This window comes from Oncorhynchus keta, chromosome 6, assembly GCF_023373465.1.
Source record: "Oncorhynchus keta strain PuntledgeMale-10-30-2019 chromosome 6, Oket_V2, whole genome shotgun sequence".
NCBI classification, from domain to species: domain Eukaryota; kingdom Metazoa; phylum Chordata; class Actinopteri; order Salmoniformes; family Salmonidae; genus Oncorhynchus; species Oncorhynchus keta.
In genome coordinates this window covers 21,960,876-21,984,093 of record NC_068426.1, presented here as the reverse complement: position 1 = coordinate 21,984,093, position 23,218 = coordinate 21,960,876, and the positions used below count along the sequence as shown (strand labels likewise).

At 42.9% G+C, this 23,218-nt stretch overlaps 1 protein-coding gene across 2 annotated transcripts in view; it reads right to left on the bottom strand.

Moving 5' to 3' along the window:
- Positions 1-209: 209 nt before the first annotated feature.
- LOC118385235 (leucine-rich repeat transmembrane neuronal protein 4-like) overlaps positions 210-23,218 on the bottom strand; it is a 57,511-nt gene continuing 34,502 nt past the window's right edge. For both annotated transcript variants that reach the window (XR_004825984.2, XM_035772200.2), the window contains exon 3: positions 210-2,795. Coding sequence is in view for 1 of the 2 variants with exons in the window: in XM_035772200.2 (XP_035628093.1) it covers positions 2,730-2,795 (66 nt within the window). In the remaining variant the exon portion in view is untranslated. The remainder of the gene's footprint in view (positions 2,796-23,218) is intronic.

The following is a 23,218-nucleotide window of genomic DNA, read 5'->3' as shown; positions in this document are numbered from 1 at the left end:
TACTGTGTGGCAGTCAGTCATTTGCAGTCTCAGTCACACGCATTTCTTGTGCTGATGTCTTGGTTTGCTGGTACAGTAGCTAGCAGGTACATTGAGTTCATCCTACAACTTCATACACATACCCCCCCACACACACACACACACTCAAGTATGGCACTAACAAGCTCATTCAAACACGATTGATATTTTGTCAAGTTTTTGCGCTCATGCTCACGTTTTCTTAGATTTTATTAAATGGTGTACACCCTGAAAATCCATATGCTTGAGAACAGCTTTGTAACAAATGTATATGGTTTCCATTAAAGTATGCTAGAAAAAAAGGAACAATGACCATTTCTATTTGACCAATTCTTATTGCTCACCATTGATTCAGTTATTATTTACATTATAAAACAGAACATTTTTCAGTGAACAAATAATACAGTTAATTATAAAATGTTCAATACCTTAATGGGGAGAAAGCAGAAATATACAGTACAAAATAGTTCTCTTTTTATTGTAGAAATCCATTGATACTGTTTTGATATATGCCAAATGCCTCCGAGCTCAACCCCATTTGAACACTAATGAAGAAAGCAGTGAATATGAGTCCCCAATCCTCTCTCCACACACACACACACACGCACACGCACGCACACACACACGAAAACTGTATTCCCATTCAAAATCCTATTTTCCCTAACCTTTAACCCTAAACCTAACCTTAACCTCTAAACCTAAAACCTAAACCTAACTGCTAATCCTAACACCTAATTCTAACCCTAATCCTAACATTAATTTTAACCCTAAACCTAACCCCTAAGCCTAAAATAGCATTTTTCCTTTTGGGGACCTGCAAAATGTCCCCACTTGTCCACACAACCTACTCACTCACCCACACACACACACACACACAGACACACACACACACACACACACACACACACACACACACACACACACACACACACACACACACACACACACACACACACACACACACACACACACACACACACACACACACACACACACACACACACACACACACACACACACACACCCCCACCTACTCACCCACACACACACAAATTCCAGACATCCGTTTCAAGGGGATTTGACATATCCTTTTAAGGAGATTTTGATGTAGACACAGCATGTATTCAGCGTTACTCATATAATTTGTTAGCAGTGGCATGAACCGTATTTGTGACACACATACATAATCTCTGGTTCAAAACCACTGTCAAGCATTGCAAGCACACTCATGAATGAAGTCAGACACGCTAGACACACACACATACACCCACCCACACAGACATGCATGTTGATTTGGCAGAAGAGCATGGTAGTACTATAAGAACGTTGAGGCTTCATCCATCTTCAAAGATTCCAGAGAAATTGAAGGAAACCTCTCTGGAACGTTCATCATCATTCAACATACACGCACACAGATAAAATGGCTGATACAGAACATCCATCTCTATAGTGCTCTCACCCTATGGCACTAGTCTCATATCAGTGAGAATATCCCCGAGCCAACTCTTTGAAATGGTTCTGCTGTGAAATCCTCTGGTCCTTTTAATGAGACAGAACCACCAAAGCTGGAGTTCTCCCCAGTGCCCACGAGACAGAGAGATCCAAAACACCCACCACTAAAGGCCTTTGGTGTCAGAGAGAGATGGTAGCAACAAATAATACTGTAAATAATCATATACAGTTGAGAAGTTTGAGTCTCAGTTTAATTTTTTTTTTCTTCCTGTCCTGAGCCAAGATGTGTAATTACAGTTGTCTGTGTGACTGGGAATAGATTGAGTTCCTCCACCACCAGGTGTGATTGGCAGGAAGATCAGCTGTTCTCCTGGCTAGATCCTCAGACTTCTCAGAAAAGTACCTCCAGCTATTGAATGCAGCTCTCCCCAGGGGACTAAATGAACAATGAGAGCTTTACTCAAATATTACTCAACAGACAGGTACACGCTGTAAACTTATAAAGCAAACAAAATCCACATGAACACTTCTGAGCCGAGAGCGTAGATTGTTTTAAAGCCATCTTGGCAGAATAGAAAATATGAATCTTTTTCGAAACCACAGCTGCAAATAATGGGTTGTTCAACAGCAAAGAAAAACCATGGACATGTATTTTAAATTACACACAGCAGTTTGCACATTAGAATTTTGCTAGGCAGTCAGAGCTACTTGTTCAGTGCACATCATCAAATCGTTGCTGGGCTGTGGTTGGTCCATATTCTCCACGGCCCATTTTCACTCCGCCAGCCTCCAGCAGAGTGACATCGCCCATCGTGGCACAGACTGCCCATCAGAGTCCCAAGTTTCCATGCCAACGGTCAGAGAGGTGCTGCAGACGTCAAGTGTTCCAAACCCCCTCAATCTGGACCAGCCTAATTGGCCAATCAAAGAGTTAACATGGCCAATGCTTTAACAGCAACCTTAGTCATTGTTGGATGAACACGGCTGTAGGGCAGCTGAGAAACTAAGATACAGGAAGAGTGTATAGACCTTGTAAAAGAAAACATAAATATTCAGAGTGGTAGAAATCATGAAAGCCATTCTTGTTTCCAAATGACGTTGTCCATGGGCCTGTTGAGGTATAGTTTGACATATGTCTGTAGCAGATGTTTAGAGAGTGCCACCATACTGTCAGGACAGACAGTGATGGGGTAGCCATAGTGTTGTAGGCCCTGATTCCTCTGCTTGTTAGCAACTGGCTGGTAAAATGTACATGTCTCCTAGTGAATGGCGGGTACGTCTCCAAGCCAAGCTCCAGGTAGTGGACGGGGACATATGTATTCACTCTGAGGGGAAAATAAAGATACCAAAGTTAAAACAATATAGCAGCTGGTGAGTATAGTACATTGGTGGTGGTTACAACATGAAGTTAAGTAGAGTTCCTGGTTAATGTGATCATGCCACACTGCAGCCATGACAATGCAGGCAAAGCAAATTAGGATAAGCAATTAAGCAGAGAAGGAAATTGACACCGCTTGGACGGTTTAGAAGTTTGAAATGGAGTGGCTTCGCTTAATGATAGAGACAGAACTATGAGACTCCACAAAATTAAAATACTGACTCGTCATCCATGTTCATTTTCAAATATGTTAATTAAATCAAGTTATTCTATTCTGTTCAATTCACCTTGCATAAATTTGACCTTAAACACATTTTTTGAATCCTTTCTGAATACTAATGGTAATGTGTATTGTGAGCAATGATCATTATCTCCATTACCCTCTAGTTCGATAAAGGCCTCAATGTAAAAAATGGCACTGGTGCAGACCTACTGTATTAGGATACATGATGTTTCCCCCTTTGAAAGGCATCTGTAATTACATGACACATCTCAGCTAGCAGTTTTCCTCTCTGCAGATATGGGAATGAATTAACCCATGTTGCTCCTCTACAACCACAGATGTGACGACCGCCTTGATTTGGTCTTATGTAGCAAAATTTGATATTGTGTTTTTTACTTTGGATAAAAGCAGAGACCCAGAGCTACAATATGGTATATCATACCCTGCTTTTGAGGAACAATGGGAAAGTAATTCTGCTGTGAAAGTTGATAAACTTGTAACTTCACTTTTGAGAAAATGGACTTTGGAATGTTTTGGTACCTACTGAAGAGCTCTTCTTTGTCTACACCCATTCAGCATCAATCACAACCTCTTAAGCTTTAGCTCCACCCATCTCTTGAAGGGTTGATCCGAGCGTTCTGTCCTAACAACAACAGTCAAGCACTCAAGCTAACTGGCTAACGTGAGAGAACCGTTCACTGACCATTTTACTCGCTCTAGCAGAGCTGGTTAGGCTGTTTTTTAAGTTATCCAGAGCGTTGGTGACTGCATCTATGCAGCTGGGAACAATGTAAAAAAAATTGCCAACGTTTACTGACACCGGCCATATTCAACGGGTGTTGTGTGTTTGTAAATGCATCAGTTATTCTGAGCTCTCAGACGAGAGTGCTCTGAAATCGGAGTAGAACGCTAGAGAAAAATGACCAGCTATGTCTGTAAACAGTTGTTGCAGCTACAGTCTATTGAACTGGTTACTTGCATGGTGGGGTCTTTTGTTAAGACATGTAGATAGCTAGCTAGGTAAACAATGAGCCATAATCACAACTCATGATGTTACTACCCTGCATGAATCTTCAGGTAGCTAACCAACAAGGTTCAATGTTAGCCAGCTAGCAGACCAAACTGGACTCATCTCTCGGCATGTCAAGCCCACTCCGTATCTTAGCCAATAATGGCTAGCGGGAAGGTTCCTTACTTTTTCTGTGGCTAAACCAACTAGGCTCGTAATTTAATAATTGTATTTGTATTTACAGATGGCAGACAAGTCTGTTATTAAGGTACATGAATGTTCACGTTCCAGAAGGCATTTCTGCCATAAACTAAATTTGATAAAAAACTTTAACTTAACTTCAAATGGTTCTCGTGTGAAGTAGTGACCCGCGACATACACCTAGTTTTCTGAAACGAGTCACACGTGTTTTCTCCCTTGGATTAAATGTCCATTAACCTGGTAAAAAAAAAAGATCTTCGTTCCTCCTGGAGTGTTTTGAATGCCAATGAAATTCGCTGAGCTCCACTCCAGCTTGTATTTAGGTAATGGAATCTCCACACTTACTCTAACTCCAGAGCCACAAGCTGTCAATTAATCTTAAACCCGAACAGTGGCAGTAGGCTCAGTCTCTGCCTTACCAAGGTTGCCTCTTTGCCTTTCCCTCCTTAAAACCCCTAGTTTTGCATTCTAACCTTTAAAAAAGCTTATTTTGTGGGCTTGGCTCCAGGTAAATCTAGTGTTAATAATGTACATATACTGAGACACTTTGGATTTTGCAGTCCAAAGCAATTTCTGGACTTCTTAGAATCTGCATGGAATTATGAAGGTGAAGCGTTTTGGTGCCAGAGCTTAGATAACTGTGTGTGAGTGTCAGATCCTGTCTCCCTTTGTCGTAAGGCTACATCTAGGACGCCCTGAGCCCAACTTTGATTAAGCCTGTTATCAAACAGCCAGACACAACTCACTCATCTCTCGCTGAATTTAATCATATAATATACGCCATTTCTGTCTCTCAGGTGGGGGATCTAACGGTGCACTGAGTGTGGTGCACTTCATGCAAGTTCAACTTTAACACACCTCCTACAGCCAGAGGGGCACACACACACACGCACACACACACAGAGAGACTTTGATGACAGACATTCACAGAGACAACCTTTACCTCAGGACACTATAACAAATGAATTCACTGAAGCAAACATGTGACAGAAATGTTACTTATGCAACAGAGACAGATAACTCAATGGGGGTTCTTGTAAAACAGCCTTCCCATTATTGAATTCAGACATACAGTTGAAGTCGGAAGCTTACATGCACTTAGGTTGGATTCATTAAAACTCGTTTTTCAACCACTCCACAAATTTCTTGTAAACGAACTATAGTTATGGCAAGTCGGTTAGGACATCTACTTTGTGCAGCACACAAGTAATCTTTCCAACAATTTTTTACAGACAGATTATTTCACTTATAATTCACTGTATCACAAGTTTACATACACTAAGTTGACTGTGCCTTTAAACAGCCTATAAGCCTATCAGAAGCATCTAAAGCCATGACATAATTTTATGGAATTTTCCAAGCTGTTTAAAGGCACAGTCAACTTAGTGTATGTAAACTTCTGACCCACTGGAATTGTGATACAGTGAATTATAAGTGAATAAGTCTGTAAACAATTGTTGGAAAAATTACTTGTGTGATGCACAAAGTAGATGTTCTAACCAACTTGCCAATACTCTAGTTTCTAACAAGACATTTGTGGAGTGGTTGTAAAACTAGTTTTAATAACTCCAACCTAAGTGCATGTAAACTTCCGACTTTAACTGTATGCATAGGCACCCGCCTCATGTCTTACCAGTTCTAACGATAGAGTGTATAACCCTTCAGCTGTATGTTCTTAATGTCGTCGTTCAGCCACTACTCGGTGAAACATAAGATATTACAGTTTTTAAAGTCCCATTGGTAGGATATACCAACGGGACATTGGTATAAGCTTTCAGCTTGTCCCATTTATTTTCCAGTGATTGAACATTAGCTAGCAGGACGGAAGGCAAGGGCAGATTAGCCACTCGTCATCTGATCCTCGCAAGGAACCCTGATCTGTTTCCACAAAATCTCAGTTTCCTTCTCCAGCGAACGACGGGGATCTGAGCCTGGTCGGGTGTCTGTAGTAGTATATCCCGCCCGTCCGACTCATTGAGGAACTCTTCATCCAGTTTGAGGTGAGCAATAGCAGTTCTGATGTCCAGAAGCTCTTTTCGGTCATGAGGCGGTAGCAGAAAAATTATGTACAAAACAAGTTACGAACAACGCGGAAAATTTTTTAAAAAATAGCATTGTTGGTTAAGAGCCGATAAGACGGCAGCCCTCCCCTCCGGCGCCATCGTAATAATGTCATTTAATTTACAAACCCTGCCATGGGTGTTAGCTGTGTTACAGATGTAGCATCTTAATTTTCTCACCTTGTTGCTGGATAACGTTCGTGCAATGCAGGACATTTCATATTTGTAGTGTATTTGAGGTTTAAAAAGGTGTCTAAAGTTTGTACTTTACACTTTGACATTTCAGATTTAATTTTCCCTTACGAAAAATGTATCAACCCCTACAAAAATGTCCATTCATTATAATCCACATCATTATTCTGCAGGATTATTTTTCTGCTGTAGCACTCTGGCTCAAATTAAGATTCTACACCTGTAGCTATGATGTAAGTGATAAAAACAGAGCACAAAGACGTATTCATCACAAACAAAGTACAGTTTAAAGATTCCTTACTCCAAAATTGTCAACACTTTTTAGACAGTCTTCTACTTTACAGGACAAATTTAGAGAGTTAACAAACACTATGTAATTAGCCTGTTAGAGTGTTCGCTAATTAGGATGATATAAACATGAGGTAATTAGTTTGCTCTGTGCCAGAGTGGCGGGAGCTAACAAAGACATAACAGGCTTTCTTTCTGGGAGCACATGGTCCTCTCTCCCTCTCTCCCTCCACACTGGGCTCCAATTAGCCACCAATTTCTTGTACTACTTTTACTGAAGCTTTCACTCTTTTCCTATTCAACATTATGAGACGAAACAGCAAGCAGAAGAAATTAGAAGAGCTAAATCATGCTTCAGTGACCTGTGCATGGATAGTGGAGCGGATTGAGGTGGCAGTGGATGAACACGGCCAATGCTAGGTCTTTGTAGGGCATGTGATTAACAAGGCCTACTAGGACTGTGGAGGAGGTGAGTGTGAGGAAGCACACTGGGGACTGTGTGATTCACCCCCGCCAACAAATGAGATCATTATGGACGTGTGGCAGCTCTAATCTTCTCACCAGAAAAGGACAAAAGAGAGAGGGATGAAAGGGGAGTAAAACTGAGCTTCTCTATCTCCTTCCCTCTGTCTGTCTCTGTAGAGGTTAGCACATTGTTAATGATGCATCCTGCTGGTCATATATTAATATACAGTAAAACTCTGGAGCTTTTCACCTCAAATATTTTTTGGATGCTCTCTCTCTCTCTCTGTATTGCTCTCTCTCTCCCCCTCTCTCTTTCACTTTACACTATTCAAATTAGCATTTTGGAAATATCAAATATGTGACTAGTTTCAGGAAACAAGGTGTATGTTGCACGCCACTACTTCAATCAAATCAATCAATCAATCAATCAATCAAATGTATTTATAAAGCCCTTTTTACATCAGCTGATGTCACAAAGTGCTGTACAGAAACCCAGCCTAAAACCACAAACATCAAGAAATGCAGGTGTAGAAGCACGGTGGCTTGGGAAAACTCCCTAGAAAGGCCAGAACCTAGTAAGAAACCTAGAGAGGAACCAGGCTCTGAGGGGTGGCCAGTCCTCTTCTGGCTGTGCCGGCTGGAGATTATAACAGAATTTGGCCAAGATGTTCAAGCGTTCATAGATGACCTGCAGGGTCAGATAATAATAATCACAGTGGTTGTAGAGGGTGAAACAGGTCAGCACCTCAGGATTAAATGTCAGCTGGCTTTTCATAGCCGATCTTTCAGAGTTAGAGACAGCAGGTGCGGTAGAGAGAGGGTCCAAAACAGCAGGTCCGGATCAAGGTAGCACGTCCAGTGAACAGGTCAGGGTTCCATAGCCGTAGTCAGAACAGTTGAAAATAGAGAAGCAGCATAACCAGGTGGACTAGGGACAGCAAAGAGTCATCATGCCAGGTAGTCCTGAGGCATGGTCCTAGGGCTCAGGTCCTCCGAGAGAAGAGAGTAAGAGAGAGAGAAAGAGAGAGAGAGAGAAAGAGAAAAAGAGAGAGCGAATTAGGAGCACACTTAAATTCACACAGAACACCGGATGATACAGGAGAAATACTCCAGATATAACAGACTGACCCTAGCTCCCCGACACATAAAATATTGCAGCATAAATACTGGAGGCTGAGACAGGAGGGGTTGGGAGACACTGTGGCCCTGTCCGACGATGCCCCCGGACAGGTCTTATAGCAAAGGGTCTGAATACTTGCAGTATGTAAATAAGGTATTTCTGTTTTTATGTTTAATTTCAAAATAAAAAAAATGTCTAAAAACCTCTACACTTTGTCATTATGTGATATTGTGTGTAGATTGATTAGGAAAAAATACAATTTAATCCATTTCAGAATAAGGCTGTAATGTAACAAAATGTGGAAAAGGGGAAGGGGTCTGAATTCTTTACAAATGCACTGTATATAGACATTTGATCGTTGAATATCTCATTCCAAAATCATGGGCATTAATATGGAGTTGGTCCCCCCTTTGCTGCAATAACAGCCTCTACTCTTCTGGGAAGGCATTCCACGAGATGTTGGAACATTGCTGCGGGGACTTGCTTCCATTCAGCCACAAGAGCATTAGTGAGGTCGGGGACTGATGTTCGGCGATTAGGCCTGGCTTGCAGTCGGCGCTTCAATTCATCCCAAAGGTGTTTGATGGGGTCGAGGTCAGGGCTCTGTGCAGGGCAGTCAAGTTTTTCCACACCATTTCTGTATGGACCTCACTGTGTGCACGGGGGCATTGTCATGCTTTTGTAAATGAGAACTTGTTCTCAACTTGCCTACCTGGTTAAATAAAGGTAAAATAAAAAATAAAAACATTTAAAATGCTGAAACAGGAAAGGGCCATCCCCCAACTGTTGCCACGAAGATGGAAGCAGAGTCATCTAGAATGTCATTGTATGCTGTAGTGCTAAGATTTCCCTTCACTGGAAGTTAGAGGCCTAGTCTGAACCATGAAAAACAGCCCTAGACCATTATTCCTCCTCCACAAAACTTTACAGTTGGCACCAGTGGGTGCTCCTCAGAGGAGAAAGGGGGGGGACCATCCTCCTCAGTGAAATTTCATAAAAATAGTGAAACACAAAAAAAATTAGATCAGAGAATGAACCCAGTATGTTGTATTGGGGTTGTGCCGCAGAGCATTATGATATTTGATATTTGATATTATTCCTTTCAAATTAGTTTCTTGAAATTACAGGAGATGGAATAGGTAGATTATAAATTGTTTTCTTGGTTTGATAACATTATTTTTGTGTCCAGTTAGTGCAATTTATTTAAATGTGCCTTGCTAACTTCCATAGCAGTAGCTAGCTAGGCACCAGCTGGAGTGTGCACCTTTCGCCACCACACATTTTGTGGACTTTTTGTTGAAGAACCCCTTTCATTCTCTGGGGTGCACGGAAAAGGTGCAAATTAAAACATTTTAATATTAAAACATTTTTTACAAGGCCTAGAGTTGCATAAGCCTGCATGATGCAAACATGCATAAAGCCCTGTGAGTTCTATTGTCTATCAGTTGTTGTATCTGTGTCTGGGTAGAGGAAATACCCCTCCTAATCTAGTCTAAATACTGTATAATTCATATGAACAAGTGCAAGGTTGCTGCAGGGTTTTCATTTTTCACCCCACCCTTACTTTTTTTAAACCATGTGACCTCATTATGAAATATTGGTCCCACCATAGCCCTTATTAAACCTTTTTACATCTGATTAATCATAGTCATACCTTATAGGGTCCAGAGTTAGGTTAACAAAATTGACCCCCCCCACCCCACCCCACTCTGGGACCTATGGTACCACCAGTCTGCTTGCAGTTGTCAGGTACGTGGATGATCAGGGCTTTATTCAGGAACGTTTCTTGGGCTACTTTGATGTGTCAATTGGGCGAGATGCGCAGTCTGTGTTTAACTTCATGGACAAACTTGTTGTTCAAACCTAAGATAGCGCAGCTGAAATGGAATGTATCTGCTATTTGTAGTTCCGGCTAAGTCCCCTTCTGTTACCTGATTTAAGTGATGACCACTCCACTACCATTGTCAACTCTCTCCTGACATAAACTGAAGCCACGTCTCATGTGCCCGCTCGTTGAATGTTTCCTCTCTAAGCACTGTGAGTACTCCTATCAATTTTCTCACATTACCGCATGTAGAGTCAATCACATTCACAAACACATTATTACACCTCAATGATTTTACTCCTTGCCTCGACTAACTCATTCTTAGCTCTTTTGTCTAACTGTGTAGCGTGTTGCGTTATTGTTTTTTGTCTTCCAGAGGCAGTTTGGAACTCTGTTATGAGTGTTGCAACCGAGGACAGACCATTTTTACGCTCTATGTGCCTCAGCACTCAGTGGTCATGTTCTGTGAGCTTGTGTGGCCTACCACTTTGCATCTGAGCCGCTGTTGCTCCTAGACGTTTCCACTTCACAATAACAGCACTTACAGTTAACCGGGGCAGCTCTAGCAGGGCAGAAATTTGACACTGACCTGTTGGAAAGGTGGCATCCTATGATGGTGCACATTAAAAGTCACTGAGCTCCTCAGGAAGACCATTCTACTGCCAATGTTTGTCTGTGGAGATTGCACGGCGGTGTGCTTGATTTTATACACCTGTCAGCAACAGATGTGGCTGAAATAGCCGAAATAGCCGAATCCACTAATTTGAAGGGGTCCACATACTTTTGTATATATAGTGTAGTTGGTTAGCTTTAGCTACCGGCAGATTAATGTATGGTGGCTAGCTATGACAATCAGTTTGTATTGCTAGTAGTATGGGTTGGCATTATTGCCACATTCAAAACATCTGGGAACTCGGAAATCTCCTACTTCAGTGCATTCAAGACATCAGGGAACTGACAATGTGCAGGCCTATGTTTCCCTGAAGGTTTCATGAACAGAAAAAGATTTGAGACCCTTTGTCTTTGCCTTGTGTTGACCACTGTTTAATTGGAAGTAATCAACAAACATAAAACACTGCTGCCCCGTTATGCACAGCACGTCTTCATTATTAAAGTCACAAACATTCTGTGATATGTTTACTGATGAGGGGTGGTCGTTTGACCGCAGACCCATTACAGATGCAGGCATTGAGGCAGTGATCACTGAAATCTTGGTTGAAGACTGCAGTGGTGTATTAGGGTGCCCGTGTTTAAGGATTTGGGGTTGTATGTGGTAGGTTCATGTACGTGGTAGGTTCATTTATCATTTGTGTGAGATTGAGGGCATCAAACTTAGAGATAGCCTGCAAAGTAATGTCATACTTTCCAGGTCCATACCCAAACAGTTCGAACTTCTAATTTTAAAAATTAATCTCTCCAGAAATAAGTCTCTCACTGTTGCCGCCTGCTACCGACCCCCCTCAGCTCCCAGCTGTGCCCTGGACACCATTTGTGAATTGATCGCCCCCGATCTAGCTTCAGAGTTTGTTCTGTTAGGTGACCTAAACTGGGATATGCTTAACACCCCGGCAGTCCTACAATCTAAGGTAGATGCCCTCAATCTCACACAAATCATCAAGGAACCCACCAGGTACAACCATAAATCTGTGAGCAAGGGCACCCTCATAGACGTTATCCTGACCAACTGGCCCTCCAAATACACCTCCGCAGTCTTCAATCAGGATCTCAGCGATCACTGACTCATTGCCTGTATCTGCTACGGGTCCGCAGTCAAACGACCACCCCTAATCACTGTCAAACGCTCTCTAAAACACTTCTGCAAGCAGAAGTTGAGGATGCCTGGTCATTCTTTAAAAGTAACTTCCTCGCCATCTTAGATAAGCATGATCCATTCAAAAAATGCTGTGGCGGACTGCAATAGCATCGAATAGTCCCCGCGATATGCAACTGTTCAGGGAAGTCAGGAACCAATACACGCAGTCAGTCAGGAAAGCAAAGGCCAGCTTTTTCAAGCAGAAATTTGCATCCTGTAGCTGTAACTCCAAAAAGTTCTGGGACACTGTAAAGTCCATGGAGAACAAGAGCACCTCCTCCCAGCTGCCCACTGCACTGAGGCTAGTTAACACGGTCACCACCGATAAATCCATGATAATCGAAAACTTCAACAAGCATTTCTCAACGGCTGGCCATGCCTTCCTCCTGGCTACTCCAACCTCGGCCAACAGCTCCACCCCCCCCGCAGCTACTCGCCCAAGCCTCCCCAGCTTCTCCTTTACCCAAATCCAGATAGCAGATGTTCTGAAAGAGCTGCAAAACCTGGACCCGTACAAATCAGCTGGGCTTGAAAATCCTGACCCTCTATTTCTGAAACTATCTGCCACCATTGTCGCAACCCCTATTACCAGCCTGTTCAACCTCTCTTTCATATCGTCTGAGATCCCCAAGGACTGGAAAGCTGCCGCGGTCATCCCCCACTTCAAAGGGGGAGACACCCTGGACGCAAACTGTTACAGACCTATGTCCATCCTGCCCTGCCTATCTAAGGTCTTCGAAAGCCAAGTCAACAAACAGATCACTGACCATCTTGATTCCCACCGTACCTTCTCCGCTGTGCAATCTGGTTTCCGAGCCGGTCACGGGTACACCTCAGCCATGCTAAAGGTACTAAAAGATATCATAACCGCCATCGATAAAAGACAGTACTGTGCAGCCGTCTTCATCGACCTGGCCAAGGCTTTCGACTCTGTCAATCACCATATTCTTATCGGCAGACTCAGTCGCCTCGGTTTTTCTAATAACTGCCTTGCCTGGTTCTCCAACTACTTTGCAGACAGAGTTCAGTGTGTCAAATCGGAGGGCATGTTGTCTGGTCCTCTGGCAATCTCTATGGGGGTGCCACAGGGTTCAATTCTCGGGCTGACTCTTTTCTCTGTATATATCAGTGATGTTGCTCTTGCTGCAGGCGATTCCCTGCTCGACTAGCATCACCACCCTGGATGGTTCCGACCTAGAATATGTGGACATCTATAACTACCTAGGTGTCTGGCTCGACTGTAAACTCTCCTTCCAGACTCATATCAAACATATCCAATCCAAAATCAAATCTAGAATCGGCTTTCTATTTCGCAACAAAGCCTCCTTCACTCACGCCGCCAAACTTACCCTAGTAAAACTGACTATCCTACCGATCCTCGACTTCGGTGATGTCATCTACAAAATGGCTTCCAATACTCAGCGAACTGTATGCAGTTTATCACAATGCCATCCGCTTTGTTACTAAAGCACCTTATACCACCCACCACTGCGACCTGTATGCTCTAGACGGCTGGCCCTCGCTACATATTCGTCGCCAGACCCACTGGCTCCAGGTCATCTACAAGTCCATGCTAGGTAAAGCTCCGCCTTATCTCAGTTCACTGGTGACGATGGCAACACCCACCTGTAGCACGCGCTCCAGCAGGTGTATCTCACTGATCCCTAAAGCCAACACCTCATTCGGCTGCCTTTCCTTCCAGTTCTCTGCTGCCTGTGACTGGAATGAATTGCAAAAAATGTTGAAGTTGGAGACTTTTATCTCCCTCACCAACTTTAAACATCTGCTACCTGAGCAGCTAACCGGTCGCTGCAGCTGTACATAGTCCATCGGTAAATAGCCCACCCAATTTACCTACCTCATCCCCATACTGTTTTTATTTATTTACTTTTCTGCTCTTTTTCACACCAGGATCTCTACCTGCACATGACCATCTGATCATTTATCACTCCAGTGTTAATCTGCTAAATTGTAATTATTCGCCTACCTCCTCATGCCTTTTGCACACAATGTATATAGACTATTTTTTTAATAAAAAATAATTCTACTGTGTTATTGACTTCTTTATTGTTTACTCCATGTGTAACTCTGTGTTGATGTCTGTTCACACTGCTATGCTTTATCTTGGCCAGGTCGCAGTTGTAAATGAGAACTTGTTCTCAACTAGCCTACTTGGTTAAATAAAGGTGAAATAAAAAAATTAAAAAAATAAAAATTAAAAATAGATTGTAGGATGGCCGGGGTACTTGTTATGGCTGGGGGCAGTATTGAGTAACCTGGATGAATAAGGTGCCCAGAGTAAACTGCCTGCATCTCAGGCCCAAACACTCTGAAGTTTCTAAAACGGTTTGAATGATGTATGTGAATATAACAGAACTCAGATGGCAGGCAAAAACCTGAGAAAAAATCCAACCAGGAAGTGGGAAATCTGAAGGAAGGAAATTTGTAGTTTTTCAACTCTTTGCCTATCGAATATACAGTGTCTATGGGGTCAAATTGCACTTCCTAAGGCTTCCACTAGATGTCAACAGTCTTTAGAACCTTGTTTGATTCTTCTACTGTGATGGAGGGGGGAATGAGAGGGGATTGAGTCAGAGGTCTGCCAGAGAGGCATGAGCTGACCACGCGCGTTCACGTGAGAGTTAGCTTGAGTTCCATTGCATTTCTGAAGACAAAGGAATTCTCCGGTTGGAACATTATTAAAGACATATGATAAACACATCTTAAAGATTGTTTCTATACATCGTTTGACATGTTTCTATGAACTGTAATATAACTTTTTTGACTTTTCGTCTGAACTAAGCGATCGTGCATTGAGCATTTCGATTACTGGGCTAAACGTGCAAACAAAAAGGTATTTGGACATAAATGATGGACTTTACTGAACAAATCAAACATTTATTGTGGATTGGGATTACTGGGCTGGGAGTGCATTCTGATGAAGATTATCAAAGGTAAGTGAATATTTATAATGTTATTTCTGACTTCTGTTGACTCCACAACATGGCGGATATCTGTATGGCTTGATTTGTTGTCTGAGAGCTGTACTCAGATTATTGCATGGTGTGCTTTTTCGGTAAAGCTTTTTTGAAATCTGACACAGTGGTTGCATTAAGGAGAAGTGTATCTATAATTCCATGCATAATAGTTGTATCTTTTATCAATGTTTATTATGAGTATTTCTGTAAATTGATGTGTTTTGGAACTACTAAACATAACGTGCCAATGTAAACTCAGATTTCTGTATATAAATATGAACTTTATCGAACAAAACATACATGTATTGTGTAACATGAAGTCCTATGAGTGTCATCTGATGATGATCATCAAAGGTTAGTGATTAATTTTATCTCTATTTCTGCTTTTTGTGACTCCTCTCTTTGGCTGGAAAAATGGCTGTGTTTTTCTGTGACTCAATGCAGACCTAACATAATCGTTTGGTGTGCTTTCGTCGTAAAGCCTTTTTGAAATCAGACACTGTGTGGTGGGATTAACAACAAGTTTATCTTTAAAATGGTGTAAAATACTTCTATGTTTGAGGAATTTTAATTATGAGATTTCTGTTGTTTTGAATTTGGCGCCCTGCACTTTCACTGGCTGTTGTCATATCGATCCCATTAGCGGGAATCAAGCCATAAGAAATTATTAAGCATCTCCCAGTTTAGGTCACCTAGCAACACGAGCTCAGAAGATAGACGGGGGGCAATCAATTCACATATGGTATCCAGGGCACAGCTGGGGGCAGAGGGTGGTCTATAGCAAGCGGCAACGGTGAGAGACCTGTTTCTGGAGAGGTGGATTTTTAGAAGTAGAAGCTCAAATTGTTTTGGTACAGACCTGGATAGTAAGACAGAACTCTGCAGGCTATCTCTGCAGTAGATTTAAACTCCGCCCCCTTTGGCAGTTCTATCTTGTCGGAAAATGTTATAGTTAGGGATGGTAATTTCTGGGGTTTTGGTGGTCTTCCTAAGCCAGGATCCAGACACGGCTAGGACATCCAGGTTGGCAGAGTGTGCTAAAGCAGTGAATAAAACAAACTTAGAGAGGAGGCTTCTAATGTTAACATGCATGAAACCAAGACTTTTACAGTTACAGAAGTCAACAAATGAGAGCACCTGGGGAAAAGGAGTGGAGCTCGGCACTGCAGGGCCTGGATTAACCTCTACATCACCAGAGGAACAGAGGAGGAGTAGGATAAGGGTACGGCTAAAGGCTATAAGAACTGGTCATCTAGTACATTCGGAACAGAGAGTAAAAGGAGCAGGTTTCTGGGCGTGATAGAATAGATTCAAGGCATAATGTACAGACAAAGGTATGGTAGAATGTGAATACAGTGGAGGTAAACCTAGGTATTGAGTGATGATGAGAGAGATGTCACCGCATGTGTGGGTGGTGGAACTAAAGGGTTAGCTAAGGCATATTGAGCAGGGCTAGAGGCTCTACAGTGAAATAAGACAATAATCACAAACCAGAACAGCAATGGACAAGGCATATTGACATTAGGGAGAGGCATACGTAGCCGAGTGATCATAGGGGTCTAATGAGTAGTTAAACTGGCTAGAGACACAACGATTCAGACAGCTAGCGGGCCTAACAAGCTAGGAGAAGGACCTTAGAGGGACGTCGCGACGGAAGAAGCCCATTAAAGCCTCCTTGTGCGGAGCCTCCTCGTTCGGTTGCGTTGGCAGACCAGTCGTGATGGATTAGTAGCGTTCGGTGTAGTAAAGGGGTCCAGTCCAATTGGAAAAATAGGTGTAGTGGCCCAAGAAATTGGCCGATGGATCTCTTCAGCTAACAGTCCAATATGCTCTAGGTAGCTAGCGGGCTGCGGCTAGCAGGCTAGCAGATGGGCATTCAGAGGACGTCACGACGTTGTAGCCAGTTGAAGAACCCCCTCTGGCAGATTACGTCGGTAGTCCAGTCGTGGAGGTTCGTATTGTAGCCCAGGAGTGGCTGATGGACCTCTTCAGCTCGCTGGGAGATGGGCCTAGCATGGGCTAGCTCCAGGATAATTGGTTCTTGCTTCGGGACAGAGACGTTAGCCAGGAGTAGCCATTCAGATTGCAGCTAGCTTTCTGCGATGATCCAGGTGAAAAGGTTCAGAGCTTACGGTAGGAATCCGGGGATATGGAGAGAAAATAAGTCCGTATGCTCTGGTTTGAACTGCGTTTATTTTCAGCAAACTTAACATGTAAATATTTGTATGAACATAACAAGATTCAACAACTGAGACATAAACTGAACAAGTTCCACAGACATGTGACTAACAGAAATGGAATAATGTGTCCCTGAACAAAGGGGGGTCAGTGCATCTCCTCCTCATGGACTGCACCAGACTTACCAGTTCTTGCTGTGAGATGTTACCCCACTCTTCCACCAAGGCACCTGCAAGTTCCCAGACATTTCTGGGGGGAATGGACCTAGCCCTCACCCTCCGATCCAACAGGTCCCAGACATGTTCAATGGGATTGAGATCCGGGCTCTTCGCTGGCCATGGCAGAACACTGACATTCCTGTCTTGCAGGAAATCACGCACAGAACGAGCCGTATGGCTGGTGGCATTGTCATGCTGGAGGGTCATGTCAGGATGAGCCTGTAGGAAGGGTACCACATGAGGGAGGAGGATGTCTTCCCTGTAACGCACAACATTGAGATTGCCTGCAATGACAGCAAGCTCAGTCTGATGATGCTGTGACACACCGCCCCAGACCATGATGGACCCTCCACCTCCAAATCGATCCCGCTCCAGAGTACAGGCCTCGGTGTAACGCTCATTCCTTTGACGATAAACGTGAACCGCGACTCGTCAGTGAAGAGCGCTTTTTGCAAGTCTTGTCTGGTCCAGCGATGGTGGGTTTGTGCCCATAGGTGACGTTGTTGCCGGTTATGTCTGGTGATGACCTGCCTTACAACAGGCCTACAACCCCTCAGTCCAGCCTCTCTCAGCCTATTGCGGACAATCTGAGCACTGATGGAGGGATTGTGCATTCCTGGTGTAACTCGGGCAGTTGTTGTTGCCTACCTCTACCTGTGCAGGTGTTGTTACACGTGGTTTGCCACTGTGAGTACGATCAGCTGTCCGTCCTGTTTCCCTGTAGTGCTGTCTTAGGCGGCTCACAGTACGGACATTGCAATTTATTTCCCTGGCCACATATGCAGTCCTCATGCCTCCTTGCAGCATGATGAGCAGGGACCCTGGGCATCTTTCTTTTGGTGTTTTTCAGAGTCAGTAGAAAGGTCTCTTTAGTGTCCTAAGTTTTCTTAACTGTGACCTTAATTGCCTACCGTCTGTAAGCTGTTAGTGTCTTTTTATTTGTATTTATTTTATTTAACCAGGCAAGTCAGTTAAGAACAAATTCTTATTTTCAATGACAGCCTAGGAACAGTGGGTTAACTGCCTGTTCAGGGGCAAAACAACAGATTTGTACCTTGTCAGCTCGTGGGTTTGAACTTGCAACCTCCCGGTTGCTAGTCCAACGCTCTAACCACTAGGCTACCCTGCCGCCCAAATAGACATTCATCCAGGAGCAGTGGACCAGATTCAAACCCATGCCAACCACTAGGCTACCCTGCCCTTAACGACCGTTCCACAGGTGCATGTTCATTAAACAAGCATGGGAAACAGTGTTTAAACCCTTTACAATGAACATCTGTGAAGTTATTTGGATATTTACAAATGATCTTTGAAAGACAGGGTCCTGAAAAAGGCATGTTTCTTTTTTTGTCTATATGATTTGGTGGGCCGTTTGGGAAATGTTTGGTAAATTAGAGTACACCCACTTCTCCAGGAACCACTACACCACTGTATATTTCTATTGTATGGAATGCTTGTCAAATAGCTTAGTCTGTTCAAAAAGGACAAATCAGAGGGCGAACATAAATTGAAAGACTGGTTGCAAGCAGGACTTGTGTAACGGCACGTGTATAACTACAACCAGTTAGCAAGTCGGACATTTCAGAGTTTCCTAGCTCAAGGTAACACCGACATCATCTTTTAGGGGGCGGTAATACGGTCACCAATAATGTTTGCAAATGATATCAGCCCGTGCTGATGGCTTAATAAGGCGTCAGATGGCGATAATCTAGTTCCCTCAATGGTTGCAATAGGCTCCTTGTTAATTGATTAGCCTACCCATTGTCACATAATGAAAGGTGTGAAAACCCATAACAGGCTACAGATTGTGTGTCTCTGGCTGAGTTGATAAATTGATTTGGGCCATCAGTTGATTGACAGATGTAGGCCTACAGTAGATTGATCAACTTTCCTCCAGTGTGGATACTAGTCCACATTTTATAGTTCAGCTATGTATAATTTGTCAATATAGTTCTGTTCTTTGGTGAGGAATGAAAGCATGTATTATGTGGCTTTAATATTTCATTTCGTAAAACCTGTCAAGATGTTTATGCATGAGCCTATCCAAAGACAATTTTGTCGAGGGTGAGACACTTTCGTTTGTGTAAATTATCATATTCATTTTACTTCTTGAAAACATTGAAACAAACACAATTAACTTGTGGGCCAAATGTAGGCTCAGGCTGGTCACTATATCGGCCAGCAAATTCCTGAGGCTCGGACCCCGAGGGCACTGCTTGGACCACTGCGCCACGGCAGTTCATGATGCTCTAGCAAGCATGATTAATACTGATGAAACGGAGGCATCGTTTTCTAAAATAATTTTGTTTGTCAGCCTTCCCCAAACCATACCCCAGGGGTAGGCAACTCTGTTCCTAGAGTGCAGGATGTTCCAACTAGGCACCACACCTGACCAACTGAGCTAATTGATCAATTCAGTGATGGCTTAAATTCAACACACCTGGTCTTCCAGGTCGGTTAAATCAAAAACATGAAGTGCCTGCGGCCCTCCAGGACCAGGGTTGCCTACCCCTGCCATATCCCTAACCTTAATCACTCAGAATTAATGCATAACCTGTTAAACTTTGAGTTGTTTCTGTCTTAACCCAGCAACCACGCAGAATTAACCCTGTAACCACGCAGAATTAATGCATCAGAAATAGATGTTCATCCATGAGCAGTGTACCAGATTCAAACCCATGCCAACTCTGTCATATGTGTGCTGGAGTCAGTGGCTGTGGGTATTGCGTCCCTTCAAAATATAATTAAACAATTGATTGAACAAAAACAGATTTTCCCTCACAAAAATACATCTACCCCTACACATATGTCAATTTATGATAATCCACATAAACATTAACACGAGACGTGCTGTAGCCTGCACGTAGCCTACATAAGGTACAACTATTTTCCTGCTGCAACGAAACGGGTCAAATTAGGATCTGACATCGGTAGATCTAAAAACAAACAAGCTAAATGGAGTATCAACCATCTGTAACTATACTGGAGGCGAATGTGATGTTTATAGGAACTCTTTTGATCACATTCTCATGGAGGTCCCTACCTACCGCCCAATATACTGTGCTATTACAGTGTTGAATTATTGTCTTATTTTGAATGTACACCATTTCCCCCCTCCTTAAGAAAATAATAAAAGCACAGATTAATTGTAGTGCTGAAAGCATGAATGCATGAATATATCAATCTTGACAGCAAGAGTAATATTTTGCCCAGAGACGTGTATCATGACTCAAACTGGAACGCAAACTTCAGCGTGACAGGGTGCACAAATCTCCAGGAGCCTTACAAAGGTAGGCAGGCAGCCAGCACAGGCAGTAGCTGAGATATATTGGAACAAATTATCATATATAGGATTTAACTATGGACTGCTGCAGTCACTAAGTATGTGATAGAATAGCGATAAGATTCTGGTGGCGGTGGAGAATGACTGTGTATATACTGTACATGCATCGCAGAGGAGAGCAGATCAAAAAAGACACATAAGCCATGCTTTAGGAATGGTGGTGGCTCAAGGATCTCTCAAAGAAAATGGGATGCAATTTACTTGTAGGATCCAACCAAACATGTCACAATGAAATTGTGTGTGTGTGTGTGTGCCTGCGTATGTGTGCGTTATGATTTATGATTTATGACAGTGATGGACGACACGATTAGGAGCGGCAGCTTCCTTCCAACGCAATCTCACTCTATCCCTCCCTCTCTCAGACGCATATGCACACACAAACAAATATCTTTCAAAAAATCCAACAAACTCTTCATCCCAACAAAGAACAAGGCAGTTACTAACCCACTATTCCCCAGTAGCCCGTCATTGTAAATAAAAATGTGTTATTAAATGACTTGCCTAGTTAACTAAAGGTTAAATACAAATTAAAATATATTACAAAGAGGTTCAAATAGTTTTCAGTCGCTGACTGAGTGTACCTCTTTAATCCATGTATTTATCCATTTATTCAGGTTTTATCAAACAACCTAAATAGGGATAAGCTCTCCACCTTGAATATCTAACAAAGAAATCCGCCTTCTTTAGCTGTAATTCCGCGGTTAAATTAGGGCAAACAAGGCTATCTCCTCCCACCATTATTCTTCAAGCGGCATCATTAATTTGTACACAAAGAAGGATCGTATTGTAATACCACTAAGTAGAAAAGTGGCTTTGTTGGAAAACTGGCGAAAATAAGGAAAGAACACAGGAAGCGTGGGTTGTAATTCTCACTGTGATAGTGACTGTGGCCTCACACAAGCACCGAGTGAACGTATATGCCTATAGGGCACGTTTAAAAAATATGTGGATCCCGACAAATGTCTCCGTTCCCCTCTGGAAACCACCCTTTAATAATTCAAACATTTGCTAAGAAAGAGAGCCAACGTCTTTGTGAATTAAAATTCATGTGACAACAGAACAAAGCTGCAAATAGGTTCTGTAAAAACGTTACGGGCAAAACATTGTCCCCGATATAAAACTATTTAATCTTCAAAGCAGAAGTTAGTCGTGTCGATGCCTGCTGGTGCTGTTGATCTGGTTTTCAATGACAGCCTTTCTATTCAGTAATTTCTCTTCAGGACATGACAGAGGTGACACAGGGCATTGTTTAGTCCATTGCTTTCAAAGGAATTGAAGCCCTCTAATATGCCTCCACTCAAGCCACCCTAGGAAAGGTACAGTCAAATCATTTGATGTACAGTTAGTGGCTAAGGAGGGGGAACCGACAAAAACACAGTTGCTTCATTTTAGAATCTCCTTATTAAATGATATTGTCTCTATGAGGCCTTGGTGCTCTGGACTCCTTAGCGTTGGGCTCGACAATTAAAATAACCACACTGTGAAGATGCCAAAATGTAACTATTCAGACAATACTACCACAAATGCGGTATGTGTATCTACGTATGAAAATACCTTACTTTGACTTTTCAGAAAGTAGGTGAAAAGACAAAATCATGTTTCAGAAACTGCCGTATGTGACATGTAATTCTATTCAGCAAGTAAAAAGGAAACTGGATCCGCTTGTCAGATGAAAGTCCTTTGTGGTTCCCAGTGTTAACTGGTAAGGTTCACTGTCCTGTAGACCAGGCGTGCCTAGACGCATATCCATATCTCCTCCTTTACCCTTCAGCAAAGGGACAGACTGAGGTGTGGGACTTAAGCCTCTCGCAAGCGCTGTCGTTTCCTGAACTTTGATCATGTTTCCCTGATCAAAGTTCACTTAATGCCATCTCCTAGCTGATGGCACATTATCCTCCCACGTCATCTTGATATAAATAGAGTCTGGAGTGCAGGAGCCGCTCATTCTTTGCTTTCAATCACAGCTGAATCCCTGCAGGCTTTTTCCCCCTCTGTCCATCAGCCCATTTAATTGACCTCTCCTTGCTTATGGACCAGAGGGATACAAGGAAGTGGGGAGGAGAAGGCAGCAAAATAAATGAGGTTGGGGTTTCTAATATGACAAATGGCTTGACACTGAAGACCTGCGTGGAGGCACTTGGACAATACTCTAAAGTAGTTTTTGTCAGTTTGATAGAATAACACACTCTCAAAATCACCTGCTGTATGCGATTGGACTTTGTGTGTGTGTGTGCGTGCATGCGCAAGCTTGAGTGCTAGCCTGCGCGCACACGTGTATGTGTGTGGGTCTGCAACTCTGCGTTGCAGTATGTAGACTATAGCAGTGTGTGTGGGTGAGCTGGAAGGTGGGTGCATGTTACTGTTATCCGTGGACACAGAACAAGGTGTCTGCCAGCGCCGGTGGCAAAAGGAAACAGAAGCAGGTAGAAGATTACAAAATTCAATTTAAGGTAATGG